General features: G+C 52.2%; 9 protein-coding genes across 9 annotated transcripts; 3 read left to right on the top strand and 6 right to left on the bottom strand.

Moving 5' to 3' along the window:
• Positions 1 to 2352: 2352 nt before the first annotated feature.
• On the bottom strand, positions 2353 to 6456 carry BKA58DRAFT_110649 (cortical protein marker for cell polarity-domain-containing protein). The gene is made up of 2 exons (XM_046163913.1): positions 2893 to 6456; positions 2353 to 2840 (listed from the first exon to the last, which is right to left on the bottom strand). The coding sequence occupies exons 1-2, from the start codon at positions 6359 to 6361 to the stop codon at positions 2614 to 2616; spliced, it is 3696 nt and encodes a 1231-aa protein (XP_046029980.1). The 5' UTR covers positions 6362 to 6456; the 3' UTR covers positions 2353 to 2613.
• BKA58DRAFT_436843 (uncharacterized protein) lies at positions 6428 to 7000 on the bottom strand (the record flags this gene model as incomplete). The annotated part of the gene is made up of 1 exon (XM_046173440.1): positions 6428 to 7000. The coding sequence occupies one exon, from the start codon at positions 6998 to 7000 to the stop codon at positions 6428 to 6430; it is 573 nt and encodes a 190-aa protein (XP_046029979.1).
• Positions 7001 to 7983: 983 nt separating this feature from the next.
• On the bottom strand, positions 7984 to 10116 carry BKA58DRAFT_110622 (major facilitator superfamily domain-containing protein). The gene is made up of 3 exons (XM_046163912.1): positions 9686 to 10116; positions 9281 to 9638; positions 7984 to 9232 (listed from the first exon to the last, which is right to left on the bottom strand). Exons 1-3 carry the CDS (start codon positions 9896 to 9898, stop codon positions 8112 to 8114), a joined length of 1692 nt encoding a protein of 563 aa, XP_046029978.1. The 5' UTR covers positions 9899 to 10116; the 3' UTR covers positions 7984 to 8111.
• Positions 10117 to 11148: 1032 nt separating this feature from the next.
• BKA58DRAFT_110612 (uncharacterized protein) lies at positions 11149 to 12998 on the top strand. The gene has a single exon (XM_046163911.1). It carries the CDS (start codon positions 11279 to 11281, stop codon positions 12938 to 12940), a length of 1662 nt encoding a protein of 553 aa, XP_046029977.1. The 5' UTR covers positions 11149 to 11278; the 3' UTR covers positions 12941 to 12998.
• Positions 12999 to 13290: 292 nt separating this feature from the next.
• Positions 13291 to 15414, top strand: BKA58DRAFT_110575 (fungal-specific transcription factor domain-containing protein). The gene is made up of 3 exons (XM_046163910.1): positions 13291 to 13400; positions 13466 to 15157; positions 15220 to 15414. Exons 2-3 carry the CDS (start codon positions 13615 to 13617, stop codon positions 15294 to 15296), a joined length of 1620 nt encoding a protein of 539 aa, XP_046029976.1. The 5' UTR covers positions 13291 to 13400; positions 13466 to 13614; the 3' UTR covers positions 15297 to 15414.
• A 1862-nt stretch (positions 15415 to 17276) lies between these two features.
• On the top strand, positions 17277 to 18750 carry BKA58DRAFT_378740 (uncharacterized protein). The gene has a single exon (XM_046169740.1). The coding sequence runs from the start codon at positions 17653 to 17655 to the stop codon at positions 18595 to 18597; it is 945 nt and encodes a 314-aa protein (XP_046029975.1). The 5' UTR covers positions 17277 to 17652; the 3' UTR covers positions 18598 to 18750.
• A 2041-nt stretch (positions 18751 to 20791) lies between these two features.
• Positions 20792 to 22842, bottom strand: BKA58DRAFT_436837 (Oxoglutarate and iron-dependent oxygenase degradation C-term-domain-containing protein; the record flags this gene model as incomplete). Its single annotated transcript, XM_046173439.1, has 3 exons — positions 20792 to 22303; positions 22353 to 22638; positions 22691 to 22842. 3 exons carry the CDS (start codon positions 22840 to 22842, stop codon positions 20792 to 20794), a joined length of 1950 nt encoding a protein of 649 aa, XP_046029974.1.
• Positions 22843 to 23251: 409 nt separating this feature from the next.
• Positions 23252 to 24840, bottom strand: BKA58DRAFT_378738 (Dynamitin-domain-containing protein). Its single transcript, XM_046169739.1, has one exon. The coding sequence runs from the start codon at positions 24808 to 24810 to the stop codon at positions 23509 to 23511; it is 1302 nt and encodes a 433-aa protein (XP_046029973.1). The 5' UTR covers positions 24811 to 24840; the 3' UTR covers positions 23252 to 23508.
• A 100-nt stretch (positions 24841 to 24940) lies between these two features.
• Positions 24941 to 26420, bottom strand: BKA58DRAFT_466733 (Arp2/3 complex, 34 kd subunit p34-Arc-domain-containing protein). Its single transcript, XM_046175028.1, has 5 exons — positions 26241 to 26420; positions 25935 to 26176; positions 25464 to 25886; positions 25268 to 25417; positions 24941 to 25218 (listed from the first exon to the last, which is right to left on the bottom strand). Exons 1-5 carry the CDS (start codon positions 26300 to 26302, stop codon positions 25139 to 25141), a joined length of 957 nt encoding a protein of 318 aa, XP_046029972.1. The 5' UTR covers positions 26303 to 26420; the 3' UTR covers positions 24941 to 25138.
• Positions 26421 to 26425: the final 5 nt, after the last annotated feature.

Here is a 26425-nt window from a genome sequence, read left to right as displayed (position 1 = left end):
GCATTCGCTGTCTTCAGAGTGAGACATTCCGCCAGTGAGATTTCTTTACCGTTTCTGAGTTGCATTTCCAGTGATACAATATTTTAATTTGGCTGTGTGGAATCGGTGTGAGTGGAGGGCTGTGTAGAGATCTGTATTGGGTAAGTTATCTTTTGCAGGAGCGTATAACAGTAATGTGGATATGCGGTTGCCTGACTTTTACTTCTTAGCGAGGCAGCACGTGCAGGTGCTCACGTGTAGCTGGAAGGCGACAGTCAGGAAGGTAATACATGGTGAGTTTCGACTTTGTAACGGAGGAAGCAGCGTTCAAGCTTTGACCCAAGTGAATGGAAACCTGAGAGTTCTTACATGTACGATTATCTGAAAAGGGATGATAGGAACTCTGGAGGTTGTGAGTGGCTCACCGGCGATGTATTATCGTAGTACCATGGCCTTGCCTAGTACGTAGGCGTTTACCAAACGATTCATCGCTTGGAGTCTGGGGTGTAGTCCTCAAAGTCTACACAACTATCTCAAACCAGACGTTCTGTCGCTAATGTAGTCGGCAATAACGGCATGATGTTGCGAAATCTGAGTATAGGGTACGATGTCTCTTCTTGAATGTGATAGGGCAGTATTTAGGTAGGTGATGGCGGCAGATGGTGTGATGTCAACGCAAATGGACTGTGGGCAAACGGACACAGCGACGCCATTCTCTGGTAAACATCCTCTTCACAAGCCTACAAAATAGATACGCCTATACAATACTTGCAGACTATTTAGAAGACTGAAGTTGACATGCAAGTCAGGAGAGAAGCTTAGGGTAAATGGTGACCTAATCGAGACTTAGCGATTCCACTTGTTCACTCGAATTGTGGGAGGCAACGTGACCTTGTCTGTTTGGGACTAGCCTTCTACCGTTTGTAAGTCACAACTCAACCTTCGAAATCTGTGTTTCGTACAGTAGATCTCACACCAGAGTCAAATCATCCCATGACTGTATCGCCACGTTCCTCTGTTGTCATACACCACCAATCACCACCCTTCACTCACAATGTCAAGCTTTGGATATGAAGCCTTCTACTCAGTCTCCAAATGGTAGAGACGAACAAACAAAAACAACGTAAACAACTCAGCCCGCAACCATGACCTCAGAATCAACTGATCTAACCCTCGACTCCCAACAGCTCACCCTCTTCGGCGACGGAAACCCAACCCGACGACCCACCGATATTTCACCCTTGTGGGAGCCATGGATCGATCCCATCCGAGAACTCCACTATGAACCCGAACCCCAACTATCGCTCTACCTATACTACGAGTTCGACCGAAAGACACTATTCTTCGAACAAGTGCCTCTTCTTAAGAAAAGCGCCGTCACACCAGACCCGTCGCAATGGCCATGGCCAGCCAGATACTTTGACGCAACAGCCAACCAGATCACCGAACGGAACGCGAGGGATTCTGCGTTTCTTGGTCTGCCGTGAGAGTTGAGGTGAGTGATCTATCAGTATGCCATGGCGGGTAGTGATGAATGGGCTGTTACTCCTGGTAGTACAGGAGATGTTGTACACTCGCCCTCCAGGTATCAATTGTTGCGAGTCTGTCGGCAGATGTACGCTGAGAGGGGGTTTATCCCCAAGTCTTGAAAGCACATCCAGTCGTGTCAATCTGGAGTTGCCGCATACTGAAGTGGATTTGGAGCTGGAAATTTCGGTATACCTACGCGTGGCTGATACCGAGGTGGTCTCTAAGGCTACTAGCTGGCGCAGGATTGTAACGCGCTGGAAGGTAGAGGTGGTCTAGCTCACTGCTGCTTAGACAAGACAATGAGAGATCATCTGAATCTTTTCGAGGACGTGGAGCTCTCGTAGCGTTTCGTTGTAATTAGGTAAACCTTCTGTATAGCCAAAGGTGAATGAATGAAGCTCAGGGCACGGTGGATCTCTAAAGTATGAGTATATTATAGCACCGGGATGCGTACATCCCAGAAGACTACAAGCTTTGTCCATATACACCGGTTTCCCGCCCTTCCCACATCAGCCTAGCTCTCCTAGAGCGCGAACTAGCACGCATCCAACGTCATTCCTTCCGCCACTACCGCCGCCCTGATTACGATTTCAATCCCATCGAAGAAGTACACATTACAGCTCCATATCTCTCTAACGCGCCCTTCACGCTCGCCAATACATAAAGAAAAGAAAAGCGTTTGTTCGTGAACTCTTCCACAGGAGTATTCAAAGTAAACACCAATGCAAGAGAAAGTGTAGGAAGAAAGGAAATAAGCAATGGAAATAATGGTGGGCTGCGCAATGCGCTAGCCGCGTGGTATCAAATCAATCCTGGTCCAACTTTAAACATATCAATCAGCCCACTAGGCCTTCGTCCTCGTACTGATGAAATCAGAGATACGAAACATCGCCGGTAGCAAGTCCGCCATGGAAGTGTCCGGGTTATCGCCTGGCTCGTTCGACCGTACAACTTCCCCAAGTGGTGTGGAGGGGGCTACAATGCGAATTTCAGGGATTTGTGTCACCCTGTCCGCAGTCGTGACAGCTACAGGGCCACTGGATGGGTTTTGTAAAGCAACGCTATCGCTATCGGCACTCAAAATCGCAGGGATGGCAGAACCGCTTAGATTGCTGGGGCTCGAGGTCCCGAGAGCGTTCCGAACAGCTGTTCCGGCGGCAGACGTCCTACATTGCCTAACCGATCGGGGTAAGACGTCGGGGCAGGGGAATAGCCCTGTTGCTTTTTGCGGAACCATTCGATAACGATGCCGATAACGACGAGGAGGAATGTGAGGACGAGAGCGATGGCGAGCCCAATGAGAACAATGGCCCATAGCGCGAGATGCTTGTCTGAGATTCATTAGCATACAGACTGATAGTGGGAATGGTTTCTGCGACTTACTTGACTGTCTGAAGAATGAGTTGGGGTTCTCTACAAACACAGAGGACAGGCTTCCAGCCTGCGTTGAACCATCTTGGCCCTTGGTGGCAAGGAGGAAAGGCATGAGTGTAGTACCGTTGAAAAGTGCGGCAGATGCTGTTTTACCCGCAAACGAAGTAATGTTGAGCTGACCCATGAGCAGGAGATCTTGGTTGCGGTCGATGATATCGGATTCGCCATGGTCTTCGGACAGAGAAAGAACCTGAATACCACGAATCTCGGTCGAGCTACCAAACATGGCCCCATCAGCAGGCACCCACTTGGTACCGTCGAATCGCTGCAGGTAAGCAGTGCCATCGCTTGCTGTGCCAGCGGCCCAAAATTGATCTCCGTTACGATTGGCAATGGTCAGAGCAGTGACCGGACCAGGGAGGTCGTTGGCACCGGGGACGACTGCGAATTGTCTGCTTGATGAGTCGTAGGTCAGGATCTTGGTCTGGTTGGTGCCAGAAGTGAGGTTGCCGGCAATGAGTAGACTGTTGTCGCCAACCCACGTGAGCGAAGAAACGTCACCGGAAAGGCCATTGCCTGGCGCAGTCCACTGACTACGCTCGGTATTCCAGATGCACACCGCAGCACAGCTCAAGGCGCCAGCGGACTGGAATTGACCTGCGACGAAGATGTCCTTGGATTTCGGTCGTGGAGCGATGGCGTTGACTGTGACGTTCACACCCTGAAGCGGTGGAGGCTGAGCCTTGGTGAACGAGTTGCTGTTAAGGTCATAGGCGACAACACCAGCAACACGATTGTTGTCGAGCTGTCCGCTGATCATGCCACCGGCATACAAGACACTGTCCAAGACAGCAACAGCCGCAAAGGTGGAGTTGGCATCCAGCTCGTCGTCAAAGCCAGTTACTTTGTCAGAGTCGTTTCCATCGATGATGAGGAGATTGGTGATGTTGCGATCCTCTGCGCCCTTGGTGGCAAAGTGCCCAGCGAGAATGGTCTTGTTCATGCCGTTTTCCTTGTAGAAAGTACCAGTACGGACTCCAGTGGTGTTGAGGTTCTGTCCCTGAACAATGGCTCGCTTACGAGAAGGAGTCTGCTGCTGCTGTTGCGCTTGGATCTTGATAGGGAAAGCACTCAGTGACAAGTCGTCTCCGCTTTCAAGCTCAGCAGTACCGCTCGCAAGAAGGGCACCAGATGACACAGATCCGCCATACCAGCGTTCACTTCCGGGAACATCAGCGAAAGTCATGAGTCTGCCGGACATGGCGAGAGAGTAGAAATCCAGGTTGTGCAGCCAGTTGCCACGAGATGGCACCCAGACTGCAAAGTCGTTGACGCTGGTGCTGGGGTTGTCACCGAAGGCGTTGACCCGGCTGAAGAATCCGCTGACAGCGAGCACGTCTTCAGGAGTATTGGCCGTGATGTTGAGCGAGAACGGTACCAAGTACAGGACGACACCATCTACACCGGCTCCGAGGGGTTGCCACTGGTTGTTGTTCAAGGCAGCAACTCCACCAAGGCCTGCTACGTTGTTCTCCGCCGTGTTGGTGAAGTTACCGCCGACGTACAGCGTACTAGCGTTGTGGAACATAGTCATGACCTGGTTGTTGAGTCCTTTGCCGGGAAGTGCGCTGGGTTCTTTCGCTCCCTGTCGAACTTCAAAAATGTTGTTGCGGTCGTCGCTGCTGTTGAAGGATCCGCCGACATACAGTGTCTTATCACCTGTTGTGACAGTGGTAATGAATGCCTTCTCTCTAGGAATGAGGCTGGCTCCGGCGGCATTGATGACTGAATCGTCATCCGCGTCTACGGTCTGACCAGGCTTGTACTCGAAGAGTCCGTTCAGGTTACCAGATGTAGCCTTCAGGAGCGTGAAGCGTACCCTCTGTGCAACGACAGTCAAGGGACCAGGGCCTTGTCCACTTGCGGGTTGAAGGATTACCTGTGGACGAGAGCCATCGGTGACATCGATAAAGCCGTTGTAGACCTCGTCGTACTTGTCAAAGTTGTTGGTCTGCCAAAGCTCAACGCTATTGGGCTCGCCGCCCAATTGTGCTGTGACGTTGACCCGACCGCGGGTGCCGCAAGTGCCGTCACCCTGGCATCCAGGCGTGTAAATGGTGACAGAGTAGTTGCCAGACTGTTTGATGTCGGGCAGGAAGGTGACGCTGGTCGACTCGGTGTTGATGGGTGTGCCCTGCAGAGATGTGGTGAGATACCTAGAGGAGCTATCGTGTGATGGCGAGACCTGCCAAGAGCCGGTGGAGGTTGATTCTGATCCTGACGTGGTTGAACCACAGTTCTTGGGCTCGTTGAAGTCGTTGACTGCATAGGAGTACATGGCGTCCTGGAATAACTGGATACCGTTAAGACCACCACCCTGACCGTACCATTCTGAGATGTCGATCCTGAAAGCGTTCATACCAACGACATTGACGAAAGAGAAGTCCTGCGCAGTGGTGTTGCCCTCAGGCAGGGGGCATGTGGCGTCGCAAAAGCGCTTTTGTCCGGTTCCGGGGTCGGTGAAGGTCAGGTTCAAGATACCGCCGTCTGGAAGTGCAGTAAAGCGGAAAGTCTTGCTACCACGGCCCTCGAAGTCCGTGTTGTAGAGCTTCATACTTGTCGGCTCGAAACCGAAGCCAAAGTCGGCCTTCCAGAATCCGGGTGATTGATCTGCAAGCAGCCATGTTGAGTCGGCGCCTTGCGTGGAAAATTCGGCTTTGCATGCGATGTTCTTGGGGTCTGAGAAGCCGGTTTGGCCGGAGCTTGTCTGGGCGGATATGTCTGCAGTGGCGATGGGGATGACCTGCGTGTTGTTTTCGCTAGACACGATCGATGCATTGCCTCCTCCGAGACCGTTGAACTCTCCTCCGAATATTATGTTGTCGTTGGACCGGATGATGGAGTGGATGGGGCCATTGAAGCCATTGAACGATAGGTCTTCCCAGCCGTTCTTCCATATTAGAGCGTTGGACGAGTTCGCACCTTCCAGGCTTCCTCCCACGTAGACCTGACCGCCATCTCTATCGCAGTAGAGCGCGTTGACCGATCCAGTAAGTCCTTCGAGTGGAGTGACATTGCCGTTGTTGGGGTCGAGCAGCGCGATGCCTCCAGGTGTGGCCAGCTCGCCAACACTGGTAAAGTTGCCTGCGAACACGACTCGTTCTGCGCCGTTGACCTGGAGCGCACACATGGCCTTGATGTCGGCATCTGTGGTATTGATCGTCGCAAAGACGCCGTTGGGGTAGCGTGCAAGGAGAGCTCCTCCAATATCGGGAGTATTTTGATTTTGGCCTTCATACTGGTATAGCGATATCGAGTCGAAATCTCCAGCGAAGGCTATCCGGCCTAAATCGTTGAGGTTGAGATTGGGGTTTGGGACAGGTTTAAAATTATAGGCCGTGGCTTGCGAAGCCACGAGCAGCGAAAGGGTGAGCTTGCCGGCCGCCGTGCGCAGAAGGGCAGCGAATGACTCCTTCATGGCAGCGGTGGGTAGCGAGGTCGATGGGAAGAATAGTGTTGGGGATGCGAGTGTCGGAGGCGACTGTTATGAAGAAGGGGTGGCCACGATAGGCATGAGAGCGGATGTCGGTGGGCGGGGAGGCAGGTGCGGTTTGCTCAGCGTCGTCGCGATCGCTGGATCCGGTAGGCTGGTTCCAGTGAAGCTGCCAATTAGCCTCGCAAGGGCGCGCAATGGTCTCCGGAATCGATTACGGACGGCAGAAACGAGGTGGGCGAGAGTCGGTCGCTCTTGCGATGCAGGCGTTTGCGGATGAGGAAGTGCCGGGAGAAGCGTTGCTTGGCGCACGGTGAATGTGACGGTGATGGTACGGGGGGGTGTATTAGGTGCAGGTTGCTGCTGTGTGCTGTCTTTGCTGGTTTGTTGTCTGAAACGAATGACTGAGGTGAGGGTTGCGCGTGCTTGGAGGTGTCTGGGAGCCGGCTTCCCGTTGTGGCACTGCTTTTTGGGAGAGTTGTCAGAAGAGCCGTCAATCGCGTCGAAGGGAAGGGGCGCCCGGGGCTGGAGCTTGTGCGCTGATGAGAGGCCGCCAAGTGCTGGCGTGATTGGCAGGCCGTGTGCGCTAGTGGGTCCTAAGATTGAGCCTGCAGTAGCGTGCATGTGCGAACCGCGACGATTGAATATCGATTCGGTGCGACAAACACGTTCAAATTCGAGCTTGCAGGGTGTTCGCCGTCGCATTCACGAGAGTGTCCTGGACGACCGTGGTTGTTGTTGTTGGGAGCCGAAGCAAAGAAACGCGTAACTCGCTGCGCAGTCGTCATCTGACCTGCCCCTTTATCCCAGCAGACGCACCGCACAACGCCCGCTATATAGCCGCTGCAGGGCGGTGCAACTAACAACTTGACGACGCACTCTCCCGTCATCGTGGCTGGGGTAGCACCATGTTCTTGTCCGCTACCCAAATCCTTAATCACCTTTGTGCGACCATCGTCGCGCATGTCTTTCACTGTCCTCAACAACAGCTTTGTTCACTAATATTCCTCTTCGGCGCCTTTTCTTATTACATCCGAGACTGCTAGGCGTTTGGCATTGATGCCTGAGGTGGCCAGACCTCGACCTCCAACATCGTGAATGCAACGGCATTTGTAATTTCTGCTGCGTCACATCTTACTACCACCATGTTATACTCTGGCACTTGACTCGCCACTTGCGTCAAACTCAGTTGATAAGATAGGTAGACGGCATGATCGCGATGAGTTGTTCTGGTGATGACGCACGTCTGCCATCCAGACCCTTGCCCGGATCGCTGCCCAGGTGTTAACGGTCACGACACACGACGGCGTGTTTCACGTCCTGTCCCGGCCGCTCCTGAGACCCAACCGTTGATGCTTGACCCGGTCGAGCAAAGTCTCACCCGTCTGTGTACCAAAAATACACATAAGGCCTTCGTCGACTTCGATCGTGAGGCGAGTTTACATGTGAGCACCTTATACAAGGGAAAATCCGAACACCCTAGAGCCTACATCAAGATAAAAACATGCAAACTTGAGGGCCCAACGTCAACGTAGGCTCTAGGGTGTTCAGTTTTTCCCTTGTACAAGGTGTGAGGCGCATCTGAATATGAGACAACATCAGTGTCTGTAGCCAGGCACACTATACATTATTGAATCTCGAGGTTATCATTATGTGTCTGTCTAACCAAACAAACTCCAACGCCACGCTGATGCTTTGGAAAAAAACAAGAATCTTCATATCCGCATGTGGCCTCTTATATGACGGACCGCTCCATCTCAACGTCCCCAACCTTGTCCTTGTCCACGAAACCCCTCTCCGTGTCCATGGCACCATTCATGTCGTAAGCCTTGATGAACCAACTGCCGAGCAAGGCCAATGCACTGAATGCCAACATGACGATCCAGATGTACTTGAGTGCGTCCGTGTAACTTTCCCTGAGTTGCTCTCTCATCTCCCCCGCAGGCATCTCCTTGATGATCTCGACTAGTCCAGCGGCATCGCGTGAATACTCGGCTGCCAGATCAGCAAGTAGAGGGAACGCAAGCATTTTCTTCTTCATCTGGTTCTGGAAGATGACGCCCCCAATGGCAACACCGAGCGTCTGCCCAAACGCACGGAAGAAGGAGAACATGTTCGCGGCGTAGGCCTGGTCTTTGGCCGTCGCTGAAGCCTGTACGGCCAGAGCCATGGCAGGGAACAAAATGCCCGTTCCCACACCACCAACAAGATTGAGAAAGATCCAAGACACTGTAGACGTGTTTGGCTTGAGAATGATGAGGAGGCCCATGCCGAGTGTGGCGAGGAACCATCCGGCGCGGTTTGCCCATCGATATTGTCCTGTGACTGCGATTGCGATGCCCGTTGCGACTGAAGCTGGCGCCACAGTGAATGTCCATGGAAACATGGCCACTCCGGCAAGGATCGGACCGAAGCCTTTGACAGCTTCGAAGTAGAGTGGCATGTAGTAAAGGAGGGCCCACAGTATGATGCCGTGAATGACTGTCGAGACGTAAAGAATGGCAGCGGACATGTTCTTGAATACCGAGGTGCGGATGAGCGGGTTGGCGGCGAAGTACTCAATGTACACAACGAAGGCGATCATACCGATGGCACAGACGATCATGGGAACGAGAGTACGCCACGAGTCCCAGGCATACTGCACTCCACCCCAGGTGACTGGAATGAGGAAGCCAGTCGTTGAGGCAAGAAATAGCACCATACCAACCCAGTCGACCTCTCGAAGCTTCGCCAGGAAGGAGCCGTGTTTCTGGTTGAGCTTGAGGAAAACCGTAATCAACGCAGCACCAAGCCCGAGGAATGGCAAGTTGATCCAGAATATCCATCGCCAGGACACATTCTGGGCGAAGCCGCCGCCTAGATGTTATTAGCACAGACTACTTAGATCTGCAGTGTGCCACTTACCGAGAAGAGGTCCTGCCACCGTGCCGACTGACCACATGGCTCCGAAGAAGCTGAACCACTTTCCCCGCTCACGGAGCGGTACAGTATCGACTACGACCATTTCTGTCAAGCAGATAATACCGCCACCGCCGATTCCCTGAATGGATCGACCGACTAAGATGACGGTGAAGTTGTCGGCCACGGCGGGGATAATTGAGCCAGCTAGAAAGAAACCCAGACTGACGTAGATCAGTGCTTTGCGACCAAAGATGTGTGAAAATGATCCGAGAACAGGCTGGAAGACGGTTGACGTTAACAAGAAAGACGTTCCGCTCCAAAAAGCTTCAATGGCAGATCCGTGTAGCGCTTTGGCCATAATCTGCTGTGTGTTAGTACAGTACCGCGCAGTGGATATCATAAACATACTGGTAGCGCGACTGATATCGAAGTAGCATCCAGTGCGGCCATAAGTGTGATGATACAGAGACTGCCAAAGGCAGCCAGAAAGCGCCATCCAGGCTTGAATTTCTCAGGCTCAGGAGCTTTGAGCGTATCAGACGCTGAATTGCTCAAGGGCTCTGTGTGAATTATATCGGGTTTTAGTTCGTCCTGGACGGACAGTGATGAAGGTGTCGCCATGGTATGCTGGAAACTGGGCTGTGCTGCGAATGAGGCCGACGCAACTATATGATAGATGCGAGGCTGAGACAGCTGAGAGTTGAAGGCTAGTGATGATGTTAATCAGATGTTGTCTGGCTGATCGTCACTTTTGGCACGACCGTCAGTCTAGATATACTTGCTGCCAGCCGTGTTTATACGACATAACGGACGAAGATGCCATTTGACCGGCGTAGAATCAGAGCGCAGGAGTATTCACATACACCCCTCGGGACAACATTGCAGTGTAGCATCTTTCGACCGGACATCTTACTTCAGCCTCAAGCCATCGTACTAACCACATTGTTCCATCACCTTATAACACCGCGAAAACGTGGTCGGTGCAGCAAGACTTTGGCTTACGGTCGCACTCAAAGGCGCGGCCGAAATCAGGGAAATCGCTGTCGGAACTAATCAGGCTACACAGAAACCTCTTCAGATCGGGCACAAAATGCGATATGGCGTTTTGGCGCAAGTATGTGTAGCGTGCATGCGATGCTGATGGGCTGCCACACCCAACGCTGGGCGGGGAGTTGTTCATCCGGCTCTAGGCCAATGTGAACTGGCGCGTTTTCGAGTCTCTCCGACGAGGGCAATGATGACGTTATTGCCTGAAAGATAAGTCCCATATTATCAATCATCGCGGTATGAGTGGGGAAATCGCTCATGATTAGAGTATAGTTGTTGATTGAGATGTCGTGCAGCTTACAGGTATCGATCAAATGGCCTGAGCCCTGAAGATGGGTGGATCGCTAATTACGAATCTGGCGAAGAGGCTTGGCGTTGCTCGAATACGCGAATTGACACGATGCATGCGTCCCATGGTCTTCAATCAACAGACTGCTTTCATGCAACATCACCCATCATGCCATTCATTGACCTGAACTGGCGCTTGCACAACACATTGTCCACTTTGGGAGCTAGCGCCTAGCTGTGACTGTCTGTCCCCCAGGTGCCGACAAGTGGAATCGTGAACTTGGGAAACCCGGCCTCCAGATGCTTAAGCACTTCACTGAGAAGAAACAAAGTGGATGTTCGCAATGAGCTGCTCTACTAGCAGCTGTGTACAGATCTTGCTTGGGCCAATGCGGGGCCGCATTCATTCCGTAAGCTCCAAAATAGAAATATTGTTGACTTTTGTTTTGCGATAGGGCACCCCTAAGCGATCCGTTCCTGTTGATCGCCACGTGCAACTCTTGATGGCGCTCTTCTTTGTTTGTAAATCTTCTGGAATCACCTCAGCGTGCGTAATTGGAGTGTGTGTTCCAACGATCTGCGGCTACTTACGACGGTCGAGGAGGGAGCAACACATCTATCTTCTTCCTTGCGCATCATTCCTTGGAGTCATCACCGCTCAAGAGCATGGACCGAACCGTGGAATCCTTCAAGTCCTTCATCCGGACAGTACCGCCAAATCCAAGCACCTTGAGCGACGTCTCGCCATTGACTCCAGGTAGTCAGACATTATACCCCCTGATCATACCATCGCCGCCGAAGCAAATGGACACTGATGTTAACTTCACTCCATGGATGGCACCCACTGAATGGAATACCACCCCATCTGCTCAGCCGGTTCCGGTCTCTGCGCCCCGCGAATGCTCCCCACTAATACCAGAACCTTCTCCCAGTGTCGGCAGCATACGGACAGAGTCTTGGTCTTGGCCGGCTGAAACAAGCGAATTCGAGCCTGCACCATTGCGACCTGTATATGGATGTTCGGACCCTGCATCTAACCAACCAACACGCAAACTGTCGAGATCTTCGTCACATAGAAAGGGCCTAGACACTCTTATTTCTCCTACCTTTTCAACACCGTGCGCAGATGTCATATACCAAACATCAAATGATTTGCGCAGAGCAAAGGCCTACGTATCGTTGGGCATAATGTGGCCGAGAGAGATGAAGACTGGATGCGAATACTGGTCTGCCACCCCAGATGAAGACAGCACTACGCGAATATCTCCAGCATTACGAGGGAAGAAACTACCACCATTGTACCGTACGAGCCCATTTTTGGACGACGAATGCGAAGATGAGGAGCTGAGCGATAGGTTGCAACTTCTAAGCTTCTCGCAAGATTATCATGGTGTGCTGGCGGACCAATACTATGAATGCAGAGCTCTTCGGCCTCGAAGCAGCGTTCGGACTGTCACCTCAACGGGATTGTCTTTGTGCGGCTGCATACCAATTCCAAGGTTCCGATCGAGAACCCACAAGTCGATGTCAGAGCATCCGGCGGGAAGAAAAACTTCGAACCTGCGAAAGAAAAGTAAAAAGAGAAGCCTTTGGACACCACTCCAGCACATCAGCCGAGGAGACCGACAACCGTCCCTTGATGAAGGGATACCTCCGCGCTTTACCAAAGGATCTACGGCTTCCCATCAGAAATGCGTTTCCAGCGTTCCGTCCCAAGCTAAAGGCCAGGGAATCAACAAGTCACGCGCTGGATCTATCAAACATACAGAGACCGAAAAGCCTTCTCATATCTCGCAGGGAACAGCCTCTGATTCTTCTTCCCAAGGATACCGCAGCGTTCTGTTCCGACTCCCAAGAGGTTTTGCTCTGGTTCGACTGTCTTCTGCTACAACATCGCATTCCGAAACGACAAGTAGCTGCGATGCTCTTCCAAGTGAGCATGAACGACAAAAGTCGAGCGCAGTATCTGACTACCCCTGGCGGAGGTCATCCTGGTACAATTCATCTCTGCCGACATCTCCGACCGCGCTCGAGTTTCCACCTCCGCTTCCAGTATACGCGTCGCAAATCCCGAGGTCTCAATCGGGGGCTTCTTCACCATATCTGGCTAGCAAAACATGGGTTGAAGAGACACATGACGAAGGACTACCTGATGAAGAGGGTAATAGAAATAGTAATGGTCTGGTGAAAAGAGCACGAGATGTGCGCGACACCTGGCGAAGGCATCAGAGAGACACTAGGCAAGATAAGCTTAAACGCAGTATCAGAGTAGTTGGGCTTGTGGATCCAACATTAGCGGCTAGCTATGAGAAGTCTTGGGGTAGATGAGATGGAGATGATAGTAATGATTAGGGTATAATATCAAAGCACACAGTTGAGAATTTACTGCAAAGCTCGTGCCTGCTTGACCGTTATATACTGTAGCACCGCCACTCTGCGTTCAACTACCCTGTTCAAGGACTAAACCAAACACCCTAGGGCCTACATTAACTTCACATTACCTGTTTTATTCACTTTTATCTTAATGTAGGCTGCAGACCTGTTTACTCTTTTGCTTAAACAAGGTGCAACCTTTGCAAGGCTTAGGTCCGAGCTATATCCGGCGACATCCGCTCGGAACCGACTAGTGCGACGACGGCACCATCCTCACTCCAGGGCTCCTCTCATTCCGTCCGGTACCCTACTCGTCCGCTACCGTATCGCAATGCAGACACTAACCATTCCTGCCTCTGTCAGTAAACGTAAGCAGGCCTGTAAAAGCTGCCGGCAGCGCAAGAAGAGATGCGATGTACGTGCACAACCGTCCACGCACAATCGGCTAAGGGCTGATGATAGGTTGCTTACTACAGGCAGAACACCCGAGTTGCTCGTTATGCAAAAAGTTGAATCTCAGATGCGACTACACTGTCACGGCTTCAGTCCGAGATGATGATACGTCATCAACGAGCCGAACAGAGCATCATGTTTCGGCATCACCGGTTCGAACGCAAGGCTTCGACACGATGCTGGCTGAGTCACTGGACTTCATGCAGTTCTCGGGCATGAGCTTCGATCTTCCCGGCTTCACTCTCTCAGAATCTGTAGCTCCTAGTGCACAATACCCTACTCCAGGATTTACCGCAGAGCATTCGGGTAGTACGCTAGGTTTGGAAATATTAGAGAGCCTTCAGCTACCTCCACGACCTATCATTCTCCAACTTGGAGAGCTCTTCTTCGAACATCTGTACCATATATTCCCTTGCTTCCACAAGAAGAGCTTTCTAGCGAAGCTTGAATGTGGCGACTTGGAGAAAGATGCACCGCTTCTCCTATATGCCATGTGCAGTGTAACAGCCAGATATCACCCAGAAACCTCGATTCGAAAGCGCTCGAAAGAATGGTACGAACAAGCACGCTTTTCCTACGATTTGACCAGGCGAAGACCAGACCCGGCTGTGCGCACGATACAGGCCGTACTACTTCTTGTCTTTCATGCTTGGACCATTGGCGACTACTCTACTAGTTGGCTTTTCTTGGGGAAAGCCTGGAGACAGGCTGTCGTGCTCGGCTTGAACCGCATGGATGCTAGCGACCACCTCTCTGAGACAAGAGCCATTAGCGAATACTCATGTGCTTCTGGTAAAATCGACATTGAGTCAGCACTCGAGCGAGAAGAATCCCGACGAGCACTTTGGCTACTCTTCATCATGGATCGAATGCATGCATGGCCAACGGGTTGGCCCAATGCTATACCAGAGATACAATTCAAGGTCGATATACCGGTTGCCGAAGCGATTTTCCAGGGCATGAACCTTGATCTGAGGGATAGCCCCTTCGTCAACGTACCGTTTACGAGGAACATGTCGCGTCTCGTAAACGCCGTATCGGTTTCCAAGGACTCACCGAACGTTTTCCACTATGTGATTGTAGCACACGTCCTGCTTGGCCGAGTCTCCGAACTGGTGCACTCTCTCCACACCTCTCCAGACAGCCTTGAATACGCTGAAGATTGCACGGAATTAGACGACATGATTGTCAAATTTCATCTCAGCCTCCCGCGCACAGCGAGTTCGATCCTGGAAGCGTCACCGGCTGACCGCGGTCATGTCGCATGGCTACACATTATCCTGAACACTATGACTATTCTACTTCATTACCGACGTAATAAAAATGTATCAGTCGAGGAATCGGCTTCGCAGTTCACGCTTGCTGTGATAGCGGCTCGGAATGTTGCGCAAATCGTCAAAGATGCATCGCGCATTTCCATCGATCTTCTACTCTCTGCACATATCGCGTCGTCGCTATATATTGCAGCCTGCGTACTCGTTATTCAGTGGCGTCTTACCGGCGACAGTAGCTTTAAAGAGGACGTAGACTTGATCGCACTTCTATTCGGACGCATGGATGAAGTGTTCAGCTTTCTGGGTTTGAAGTTCAAGATTGCGCTTGAGCATGATGTGCAAAAAAGCCTTGAAGACCTACAAAGTCTGCGGAAGCGGGGCTTTAAGGGTATGTTGGCTGATTGCACCAAGTGGACTCATGTCAGAGAAGAAGTCGAGAGAAGGGGTATGGACCTCGATTTATCATGAATTATGCTGTATACAGCTGGACTCATATCTTTTACTTAGTACCGACCAACAATCGTCCGCCATCACTATTCACCTGCGTTCCATTCGCGAACCGATCCTTCATAATCCAGCCATAAGCCTCCGCAATATCTTCTGGCCGCCCAAATTCACCCGTCAGGCTGAACCCTTTCTTCATCTTCTCAATCGTCTCAGGGGAAGAGCTTCCCAAGAAATCTTGGAATAACTCCGTATGGATCGCACCGGGGTTGACGATGTTCGTGCGGATGGGAGCCATATCCACAGCCAGACCGCGCGTCAAACCCTCGACCGAGGCGCCGACCGCTGCGCCTAGGGTCCAGTTCGGCATTGGGCGATGCGTATTTGTGCCACCCGTGAGCGTAATGGAGCTATTGGAGCTTTTGGGCATATAATCGCCCGTCGTAATAAGCTTGGCCAAGGCACAAGGAGCGAGGAAGCGAACTATGAAGCCGTTCATCAGGGTGTTAACGTCCATCTCCGCAACTTTGGGCAGCGAGAGCGCATCGCCGGCTGTGAAAGCTATATGATCGATCTTCTTCTTGCCGCCCTCGGTCACTTTATCCAGCATAGCCTTCAAGTTGGACTCCAAGTTCTCTTTATCCATAAGGTCGACAGCGAAGCCTGCTACATTGGAGGCTGGTGTGCTTGGGTACAGAGATTGCAGCATCTCGACTTTTTTGTCGACTTTGGTTTGGCCAGATCCAGAGATAGTTACGACCGCGCCGGATGCGAGGGCCATGTTGGCAATGGCATAGCCGATCCCTGAAGTGCCGCCGAAGACGAGGACGTGGGCGTTTGCGAGACGATTCAGGTGAGCCATTGCAGAAGATGGAAGGCTTTGGGAGAGTTCTTGGTAGATTCCTGACTAAGGTTACAGCATGCAAGAGTAGAAGCTTGTAATGGACTTCAGACATTGACATGATTGTCGCCTTTATATGTCGTATTTCCACAGTCCTTGGGCGGCCTCAAGCCCACTGGCGGCGGGAAAGAGGGGGGTCCCAACTTCGCTCCGCTCCAGAAGCTCATCGCGGTCTGACGGGGACTGGCGGACTCGGACGTAGTATCGCGGCCTCGAAGTCAACAATGGAACTGGTGACAAGGCGGGCTGGCGGTGACGCTAAGGCCCAAGCGGTGTGGCGGGGCATTTGAACCATTTGTGCACCGCGCTGCGTCATCACGCCCAACGAGCGACTTCGCCAAACCTATTTCCATCTTCTGCAATACTACAGGAGTCACAATGCGACCGTTATTTTGGCCTATCACCATCTAAACGTCGTCGCTCGATTCATAGTTAGGTCACGTGGATTTGCCGCTCCCGATAACGCATTTACCCAAGATTAGCGTCTCGAAGCGATGTGCCACTTGCCCGTCTTTTACTCTCTCGCCAACATCCTTTGGACGACCCTCCGCGTGTCCGTCCAGGCGTTTAGTACCTTCCTGTTTCGTGAAGCTTACATTTCAATACGCCCCGAGCTAGGCGAAACTTGGTGGCTTCCGGAATCCTTCGTAGATGCATGCAGGCTCCAATGTCTCGACCCCCAGGAGGGCGCTCTAATTGAACCCTGACACCGCCACGAACTATAGAGCCGCATCTATTTCCAACTTTCTCGTTAGCACGAGAGCGTGTCGACACTTTAACATTGCATGCAATATGCATGATCTAACTAGCATCCGGATCCGCCGTGAAGGAATTTGTTGAAAGGCCTCCCATCCTCTTCATCCCGGAAAGCTCGCTTGGTGCTTTAAACTCTCAATATAGCCGGATAACCACGCGAGACATGCGACGTGTCTTGCTGAGGTTCTAGGGTGCCAACGACTCGATCAAATGCCTCTCAAAGGGCCGAAAACATTCAGAAATCAAATGCATAATGAGCAAGTGTGCAGAACGAATCGCTCTACATGTGGGTCGTTTACTTGAGGTTCGACACCGAGGCTGACATTGCCGGGTCGGTCCGCGCCTCATTCGTACATCTACGTCAACCTAGGAAAAGAACTGAACACCCTGGAGCCTACATCAACTTTAGGTCACTCACTTTGCATGTCTTTATCTTAATGTAGTCTCTAGAGCTGTTTAGTTTCTTTCTTGTACAAGGTGCATCCACCGCATCCACCAACCATATCCCAAATTCCTCCCATCTGCCAGAAGCTGTATACTTCGCTTGCGATCCTGCAAATTACAAAAAACGCTATCAAGCCTCACAATAATGCCAAGACATACGCCCCGATCTAGTCCAGGGTCGAGTACAACCCAGCGGGATGAAGCGAAGGAACGGTCCACGATGCTTCGCCAAATTCCTGCATACCATGTATGTGACAAACCAGCCTGGATTTACAAACTAATCATGAAGGCTCTATATCCCACTGCTGGAATATGTATAAAGCCTCAGGCAGTCTTCCCGCTGCAGCTTTCAACATCCTTCTCCAAAGCTCATCAACCGCACGTATCGTTCAAGCATGAAGTCGTCTTACATCCAACTGCTCCTCGGAGCCTTCTCTACTTGCCTTGCATCGCCCCATCCAAAGATCGGAGGGGAGACCAGCGCCGTAGCATCGAAGGCTGCGCCAAAATGGATCAAAATTGATGATACCGCGAGGATCAACAACGTCATCACTGTAACATCATCTTCGGGTGTTTCAGCCGCCAACGATGGTCTTTACATCGTGCGCCCAAGCGGTCAGATCCAGCGTTACATCAACAACGCTTGGACAACCGTCGACAATTACGTGCAGACCTACCAGATCGCCGGCGCTAACGGTAACCTTTGGCAGAGGCACCTCGATGGTGGTACTTTCCGTTGGCTAGGTCAACCTGGAGAGTGGGAGTCGACGAGTGGTACGGACACGAGTGTCTACAACATTGTTGCCGCGGGTGATCAGCTCTTCGCACAACGAAAAGACGGCTCCGTCGCACGCTTGTTCGACGGCGCTTGGGTTACCATCGACCAGCCACCCATCACAGATGGTTCCAGCTCAACTCAAATCCTCTTCGACGATGATCTAACAATGTGGAGTCGTCTCTACAACGGTACCATCGTACGCACACCGTCGCCCTACAACGTCGGTCAATGGAAAATTGTCGATAACACCTACTGTGCCAAGTTAGCCGTTGGAGGTAACAACGTTTACAGGTGGGATAGTAGCGCAAACTCGGTTTTCAAGATGAACACCACAGGAGGGTGGACTCTGATCGGCAGCGACAGAGTACTCAACAATATCTATGCGGTCGGAGACTATCTGTACGTTGAGCTTCTGGACGGAAGTTACTCGCGGTACTCAGGAACACCAATGGTTTGGGAGACGATCGACCAGAGGGCTTCCAGAGGCGAGGTGGCTGGCGATCGCCAGGGTGGCCTTTGGCGCTTGATGGGTGGTGGTCAGATTTGGGAGATGGTGGTCTGAAGGCGATGAGGCGCTTTCGTAACTACCTAGGTGGCTCGGGATGTTATTACTGTTTTTAGAGAATACGTATGCATTCTTACTGGTATCTCCAAAGCGTAAACCCCGTATAGCAGCAGATATCATCGCGGGGATGTACAAAATGAGAAAATCAAGTCACTTCGTAAGCCTCAAGGTGGTTTTGTGCTGGTCGAATGAACACATCTTCTTACGTGGAAGTACAACTCAAAGCATCACAAAATTCATAGTGCTTGAGAGTATGTTGGAGGTACTCGCTATCGAATTGGCGATGATAAGTGAGCGGTGAACTATATCGTTTCAGTGTGGCTGTTTGCCCACCGCCGGTTTGCAGTGACATCACATTATTTGCCACAGTCACTTACTGTTCTGTCGCACCCAAGAACAGACATCGCATCCTCCACTCAATTCGATCAATACCATACCACCATCTGCCAACTACAATGGCGTCATCGAAGCTTTAAGAGAACGGCGTTGTGAGCCTGAAGGATACGCCCGCTGAGATCAAGAAGGTGTAAATACATGACTGCAACCAATTTAACTACAGTATTAACATCAACATAGCGTTGAATGAAACGACGCGCAGTCTCCGCTATTGGAGCTCCCAGCAGAGATACGCGATCGCATCGCCAAACTCGCTTGCGAGACAAATTTCGGTCACGTATGGTTTCTCGGTCACCGTCAGCATCTTGTAACATCTTCCAATCGATTGGAGACGACTTCTGCGAAACCTTTGAAACCCGTTTGCAAGATACTACGAGCGGAGACAAGCTGGCTAGAGATAAAGATGAACAAGATCAAAGTGGAAAGCATGATTTTTCTTGTAATGCACAAAGGTGACGACATCCGTCTGGGGCAGATCAAAGGTAGCCTGATTTCGCGTTGGAACGGCATCGACAACGCGTCATCTTCGCATATGCCAAGAGCAGCCCCGAGGTCGAGACTGTGGTGCGGACCACCAATTGGAAAATCGCTTCGGCGATTATGCCACTTCAATACTTCGTCTCCCTTGGATGGGTAATGGAAAAGACGCTATCGGGCAAAAAGAGGAGTTTTAAAAGTTGCAAGAAGGCCTTTGCAAGCTGGATTGACGGAAAGGCAAAAGAAGACCTTGATTTACCAAATCTGAGGTTCTTCCCCGGCACGCTCGCCTTTGGAGAAGACAGGTTCCGCCACATGATTAACAGCGGGGATGAGCCTATATTAGTCAAGAAGCTCACAAAGCTATACGGGAGTGAAGATGCGGCGGTGCAGGCGATGAATGTCTGGTTTGAGAGGGGTGTATAAAGTTTGGGGAGATTGGAAAGCATCCATATATGAGTTTAGTACCTTCCTGTTCAACAGCTCCTTGGAGCCTCTTACAAGCCTCAATAAGCCAGTCGTGTTGCCGGGAGCCCAGACTACCGTCATTGCATGTACCTCGCGATAGCAGACAATCAACACTGCTTGTATAGAAAGAAATCTCCCTCAAGTTGCCCCTAATCCTCGGCGGCAAGGTCCTCGTTTAGACCGTAAGCTCCGCTGGACCCAGGAACTCGTAAACAGCGGAACGATAGGGCATGGCCGCTGTCTCCGCGTAGATCTGGTGACACGTAAAAGGTATACAGAATCGAACGCGCACTTCATCGCTCGTGATATAACGGCCACTTCGGAGGATGAGTCCGCTTGCTAGTCTTGCACTAGTAAGGAGTTACGCCCCCGTCTGGACACTGTACAGGTGTGAAGTCAACCTACAGTGACGCGTCAACGTCGCGTCATGGGGTACGGGGTCATGCTTCGGTCCCACTTGGATATATAGGAGCAACAGAGCTTGAACTGCATTTCGAATGTCTTTCTGGTGAGGTACTTCGTGTGAGCGCCGGATCGTTCGAGAACATTGCCTCAGCCGATAAGAGATCTACATTTTCATTGAGTCTTGGAATTGATGGCTAGAATCGAGGAAAGAGTCATTAGTTCGAGTAGTCTTTCGCCGTGGAATCTCAATATGGATGAGCAGATGCTTTGTCAGCTTCTCGTTGGCCGACATGCTGTAGAACCGAAATACGTATTGCTGATTTGATGTACAAGTGATGAACCTGGTGAGCGCAGGTGAGGGCAAAATGGAAGCCACGAGCCTGCATTGTCGTTGGGTCATCTACTTTGCGTGTTCTCATCTTGATGTAAGCTGCAAACCTACCTACTATTCATCATCCTCATCATCCTCGTCCTCCCCAAACTCAACCCCATACTCAGCGCAGACATCCCACCGATCCCCCTTCGCGCTCTTACTAACATACTTGGTGAACCGCAATACACCCCGATCTCTCAGCACGATAGCGAGGTTGTTCCACGCAGCGGGCTGACTGAATAAGATACCATCGTCCTCGTCATCAGCCGCAGACTTGTAGATAGCAGGATCAGCCTTTGCTTTGCGGCGCTGACCTGCACCAGTAGACGTTGAGGCTTCACCGGTAGGCACGCTGGGGTGATCGGTATCGTCTTCGCCGGCCATGTACATTTCGTAGCCGCCTACCTCCTCTTCAGGCTTGGGTTCGGGTTCCTTAGCTTTGCCCTTCTTTTTGCTCTTTTTGCTGCTGCTACTGCCGTTTTGCTTGGTTTCTTCCTCGGCGGCTTCTTCGGGCTCTTCATCTTCGTCGCCCCAGCCGCGGGAGGGCGTGATGCCGAGGCAGACTTCTAGCTGGGGGTCCTCTTCCTCGTAGGCGGTTGCGAGCGTGTAGTCGAGACCTCGCCGGAAACGACGCGCAAAGATGTTGCTCTTGGTGAGTGTGATACCGGTGACAAGTGAGATCCACTTCATGAATGCTGGATGCGGGAAGAGAATGTCGACGAGGTCGTCGTACGGTGTCATGCCGTCGTTCTCGGGGTACGGTGTCGTTGGTATGGGCTGAATGGCTTTTCGGTAGAGATAGCGCTGCTTGTGTGGCGGTCGTGCAACACCGACCATCGATTGCTTGGAGTGCGGGTTGTTGGGTAGGCTTGGGTTCGCCTCGTGGTCTTTCGACTCAAGGTACTCCCGTAGCCGCGCGGAGAACTTGTTAGATAGGAACTGTGCAAGTCGCAACGATGACTCGTCGCCAAACATGTTGGACAGCTCCTCTACTGTGTCCGGTACCAGGTAGTTCGGGTTCATGAACTTAATCAGGAAGTCAATGTCGTTCTCGGTCAACTCGTCGTCCTCTTGTTTCGCTTGCTCTTCCCAGTCTGGGTTGTCAACCCATTGCGATTGCGGCTCATCGAAAACATCCGCCTTGCCTCCCTGCAGTTGAGCAAGCGAGCTCTTCTCTGCCAGCTTCTCTTCGAGACCCTCTTCGTAGCCTTCCTCGCCCTCTTGCGGAATGTGGAACCACCCGCTGATGGCCATGCGAACGCGCCCACCGTCTTCTTCTGCCTTCTCCTCCAACCCTCTCCTGTAGACCTCCTCGACGTCGTGGAAACTCTCGCCAGGCTGAACGGTGAAGAAGGAGAGCTGGTTCCATGCCGGCGGTATCGATAGCGAAAAGTCTGGTTGTGGCACCCTAACCTTATCGCCGTCTGGTGTCTCGAGGTGCTCGGTTGGGTACAGTCGTAATGCGCCTCCCCATTCCGGTTTCCAAGGAATGTCAGGGTCCAGCAGATACAGAATCCAACTTACACGCCGACTTCCGATGACGTCGTCGTGGCAAAGCAAGTGACATCCTGGTGTGTACACATTCTGCGCCGCAGTCAGTGCAATTCCTCAGACAATGTGTCGCGCAACCTACCACTGCCATGTCCGTCTTTACTCCACTCAATGGCCCAGATCCTGTTATCGAAGATAGGTACTTGCGAAAGGCAGACGAGTACAGCGAGTCGCGGAGGGTGAGTAGGGACGGTAGGCGCTTGAGCGCAGAGTCGTGGAGGCCATCGAGGTTTGCGAGATCGCCGGATTGGTGAATCTTGTAAATGTCGGTCTCTTTGGGCGTAAAGTGGATGTGCTCGCGGATTTCGTTGCGGACATTACGTAGAAGAGTATCGTCGACGAGGTTATGGATTACGGCGTGCTTGTAGCTGTGGTTCAGTTAGAACGTCATGGGTTGAGGCTGCGGAGATTGATGCATACGGCTGCGAGTCCGCGTATTCGCTCGTATATCCCTCGAGTACTTTGCTATCGAAGAGACCACTGCGGAAATTGTTATGCGCCTCGTCGTCGGAGATGGCTCTCTTCTTTTTCGCCTTGCCATGCGCAGGCGCCTCGTTCTTGCGCTTAGCCATTGCGGAGATTTAGCGATGATTTCCGGTAGGTTGGGAGAAAGTTCAGCTGTTGCGGAGGAGCAATCAAGGGAAGCTCGAACATAAATTTGGTCGGCCTTGGGCGTTGAAATCGCCGATGCTATCGCCTGCCTCACACCACGATTGCTCCACCTAGCCAACTGCAGCATCATCGCGAAGATTACTTCCCAGCGTGGCCATGTTCTCCTCATGTTGACCGATCATGCTTCGGCGCGATAGCAGCTAGTGCTTGCGAAACTATGCTCAGATGCGTCCACGACCTCGTACACAGCTTGCAGGATAGGCACTCGCTAACGTGCGGAGAGCCAACCACTCCGGTTGGCTGATCCCCCGGGGAACATGTGTCCGGTGGCGTTGACGGCGTTTAAGTTTAGTATCACGATGATCCATTCCCAGTCTTCATGTGAAAGATGACGACAACCACAGATGAACACGGTGTTGGTTTGATTGATTATGAGTAGCAACTGTCTATTGGGTATCTCGAAAATGATCGGCATGCTATAACCGGGTACGCCTACCGAATGCGCTGGGCGTCTCGATACAGGATTGTTGCAAGCATCTCGGGGGTATTGATATCCGCGTGACTTCAGTACAGCTGAGCTGGATCAAGGCAGTGGTGACCGCGAGGTCGTAGTCCGCACGGCACACTTACTCCTCCTGGCCTCCTGCAAGCAGCTTGGCCATCTTTTCCTCTAGCATCTTGACATCATTTCCAACAGTCTTGACATTGTTGACCGTGGTGGTCTCGGCCTTCTTGTAGTCCCTCTCCAGAACCTCAAGTTGACGCTCCCACCGTTTGATTTCTTGCTCCTGCTTTGATTGTCGGCTCTCTAGCTGAGTCAATACTTGATCGGCTTGCCAAGCACTTGTGTGCACGAGTCGCAATGTGCGCAGACGCTCGAGGACCAGAGGGAGAACGGGCGATAGCTTATCGATGGAAGGCAATGTGCCATACAGCGCATTGATCTTGGCCTCCTGGTCTGGATAGGTTGCTACCTTGTTATCGCCAGAGTTTGAACCGGCCTGTGCAGCTTCCTGCCGAACTTCCTTTAGATGCTCCGCTTCTGCTGTGAGCTTCTTGACGTTCTGCGTGACGGTGTCCAAGCTGTTGCTAGAAGCATCCCCGATCAAGCTGAGTGTCTGCTCCAACCTCGTCAGAGTAGAGGCAACAGGGAAAGGCGTTTGATCACTAAGCTCCGGCATTGTGTTCCCGTTGAGGCCCAGATTGTTCTCAATCTGCGTTATGCGCTTATCAAACTCTGCCGCGTGGTTCAGGACTATTTCGAGCTGGCCCCTCTGAATCTGGGTGCCTGGTAGCGGCGGCTTGTTTGCGATGGCTTCGCTGAGCTTCGGGCTAGGTTCAAAGGGCTTGTAGCTCTCAAACTTTTGTACCGTCCGGTCCAGTATAGCTTGTGCGCCCCGCGCCCCGCCCTTGTGTGCTGTGTATATTGTGTCGACTTTACTTGCTATGGTCTCCATCAACTCCCTAGGGTCTTGCTCCTCAATCTTGGACTTGTCCCCGCTCTCCACTCTTCGTTCGTACTCCTCTTCCAGCCCGGCTAACTCTCGCTTAATCCGTAATAGCTTCTTCGCGAAGCCTTCCTCTTCTTCATCGCTATCATCTCCTATTATCTCGCCTCGTCTTCGCTGGCGCCGTGTTGATGTGCGGTAGGATTGGCGTTGTGCGGTGATGTTGTCCGAGAAATCGACCCCGCGGGCGTCTATCCGTGAAGGCTGGAAGCGATTGCGAGCTTGATCTGGTTGGAGTCGCTGGTGACGCACTGCAGAGTCTCCCGGGTCGTCATCGTCGCCTTCGCCGTCAGATTCGGAGACGGCGGTAGAGGCTTGGATTGTAGACACATCTTCGGCAAGTTCGGGGGTCTCGTAGATGTCTGGGGCGGTATCAATGCCGGGGAGGTTGTCGTATTTTGGCCTGGTTCCTTCGGACATGGTGGTTGGCTGCAGGGAGGGGTAACGCTGGTTTGGCGCAAGGTGGGTGTGTGCCAGGGGACGCGTCCAAAGTGGCAGTCGCGACTTGCGCTAGTCCCCGCACGGCATAGTGACTTGGGTATGGACTGGTGGCATACACCGAAAGGCAGGCATGAATGTGATGGTAGACTTGCTCTTGCCTACATCTCAGGTGGGTTCAATCATTGCTATCTACATGGTGCTCTCTCCCTGACACTTCATCTCGCATTGGCCACGAACGGCCTTCCTCAATTGACTGGACATGTTCAGCACATGCCGGCTTCTCTTCGAAACAGTTTCTCGCTTCCATTTATGCCTGGACCTTGAAAGTACGGCCACTGGCTGTCTTCTTCTCCTTCTCCTCCGTCTCGGGTCGGGCTCTGCGAAGAACTATAGTTTATCAGTATAAACCTGGCGCAGGCAACATGGCACAACATACCTTGGAGGAAGTCTGCGGTCCGCTTGCGCATTCTTGTGTGGATGAAGGCCTTGGAAGCCTTGATGTGGTAATGGAAGTAATCGCGGAAGGTTTGGATGTGCGAAATAACCTCATCGCGCCGTTGCTTGGCGAGATGACGAGGGAAGAGCACTGCAGAGGTCAGCTGGACGTAGAGCAATGATGTTGGGCTTCCTACCAAATGTGATGTAACCAATCTCGGCTGAGCCAGAGTTGTCAACTCCGGGGATGCCTTGTAGCTCAAGCGGCGGGTCATTCCTGAACAGCACTTGTGGTGCGTTCTGAATAGCTCTCCGCCTGGCGTCAACAAATTCCTGAAGGAACACCTTTCCGAATATCCTGTCCGTCTCTTCCCTGAATACGGTCGAGAAGATGACGGTGACACGGTCGTGGCTGGCCTTGATGTAGATGGCTTCCTCCTCTCGGTAGTGGATCGCGCGCACGGCACCGCCCTCTGCTACACCCTGTGGCGCCGACTCGGATGTGTACTTGGAAGCTTCCTCTTGCAACTCATGGAACTCGTCGAAGGCTTGCTCGAAGGGTGCAGCCATGGCATTGCGCTTGAGGAGGGACACACGCCTGACCAGATCTTCTTTGGCATCTGGACACCGTCAGCATCTTGTCTCAACAGTCCGACGACAGATCATACCTTGCTCTTCTGGCAAGTTTTCCAAGTCTACCAGCACCGAGAAGTCGTAGCCAGACTCTGGCTCCACGATATACGGCCCATACTCTCGCTCCAGCACTGCCTGCGCGCCGTATTGGACCAGCTCCTTGAAGCACTTGATGTGCAGCGACACTAGTATCTTGGTCTTGCTCTCCGGGGTTGATATGTGGAAGGTGACGCCGTCGAAGTCGGAGACGACCTGGTCAATGTTGGCGGTAGCTCCTCTATGTACTGTTAGCTACCTGGCTGTTGGTGCTGCGGAGCGGAAGGCAGCGGGGTATGGCGCACCCATTGATTCGTTCCCTTAGGAGAGATTCGATAAGGACGTTTTGATAGTCGAGAAGAAGCATGTTGGCGGTTCAGCTCCTCGTAGGCGGGTGGGCGTCGTCGGGCGGGGAGCTATTCGAGGGCGGTGATGCGGAGGACGGAGGTGTGCTGTGATGCTGGAAGGTGGGTCTAGCGCAATCCGTGGG

The sequence above is a fragment of the Alternaria rosae genome, assembly GCF_020736505.1.
Source record: "Alternaria rosae strain MPI-PUGE-AT-0040 chromosome Unknown BKA58scaffold_2, whole genome shotgun sequence".
Taxonomy (NCBI): domain Eukaryota; kingdom Fungi; phylum Ascomycota; class Dothideomycetes; order Pleosporales; family Pleosporaceae; genus Alternaria; species Alternaria rosae.
This window is presented reverse-complemented; position numbering and strand designations above follow the sequence as displayed.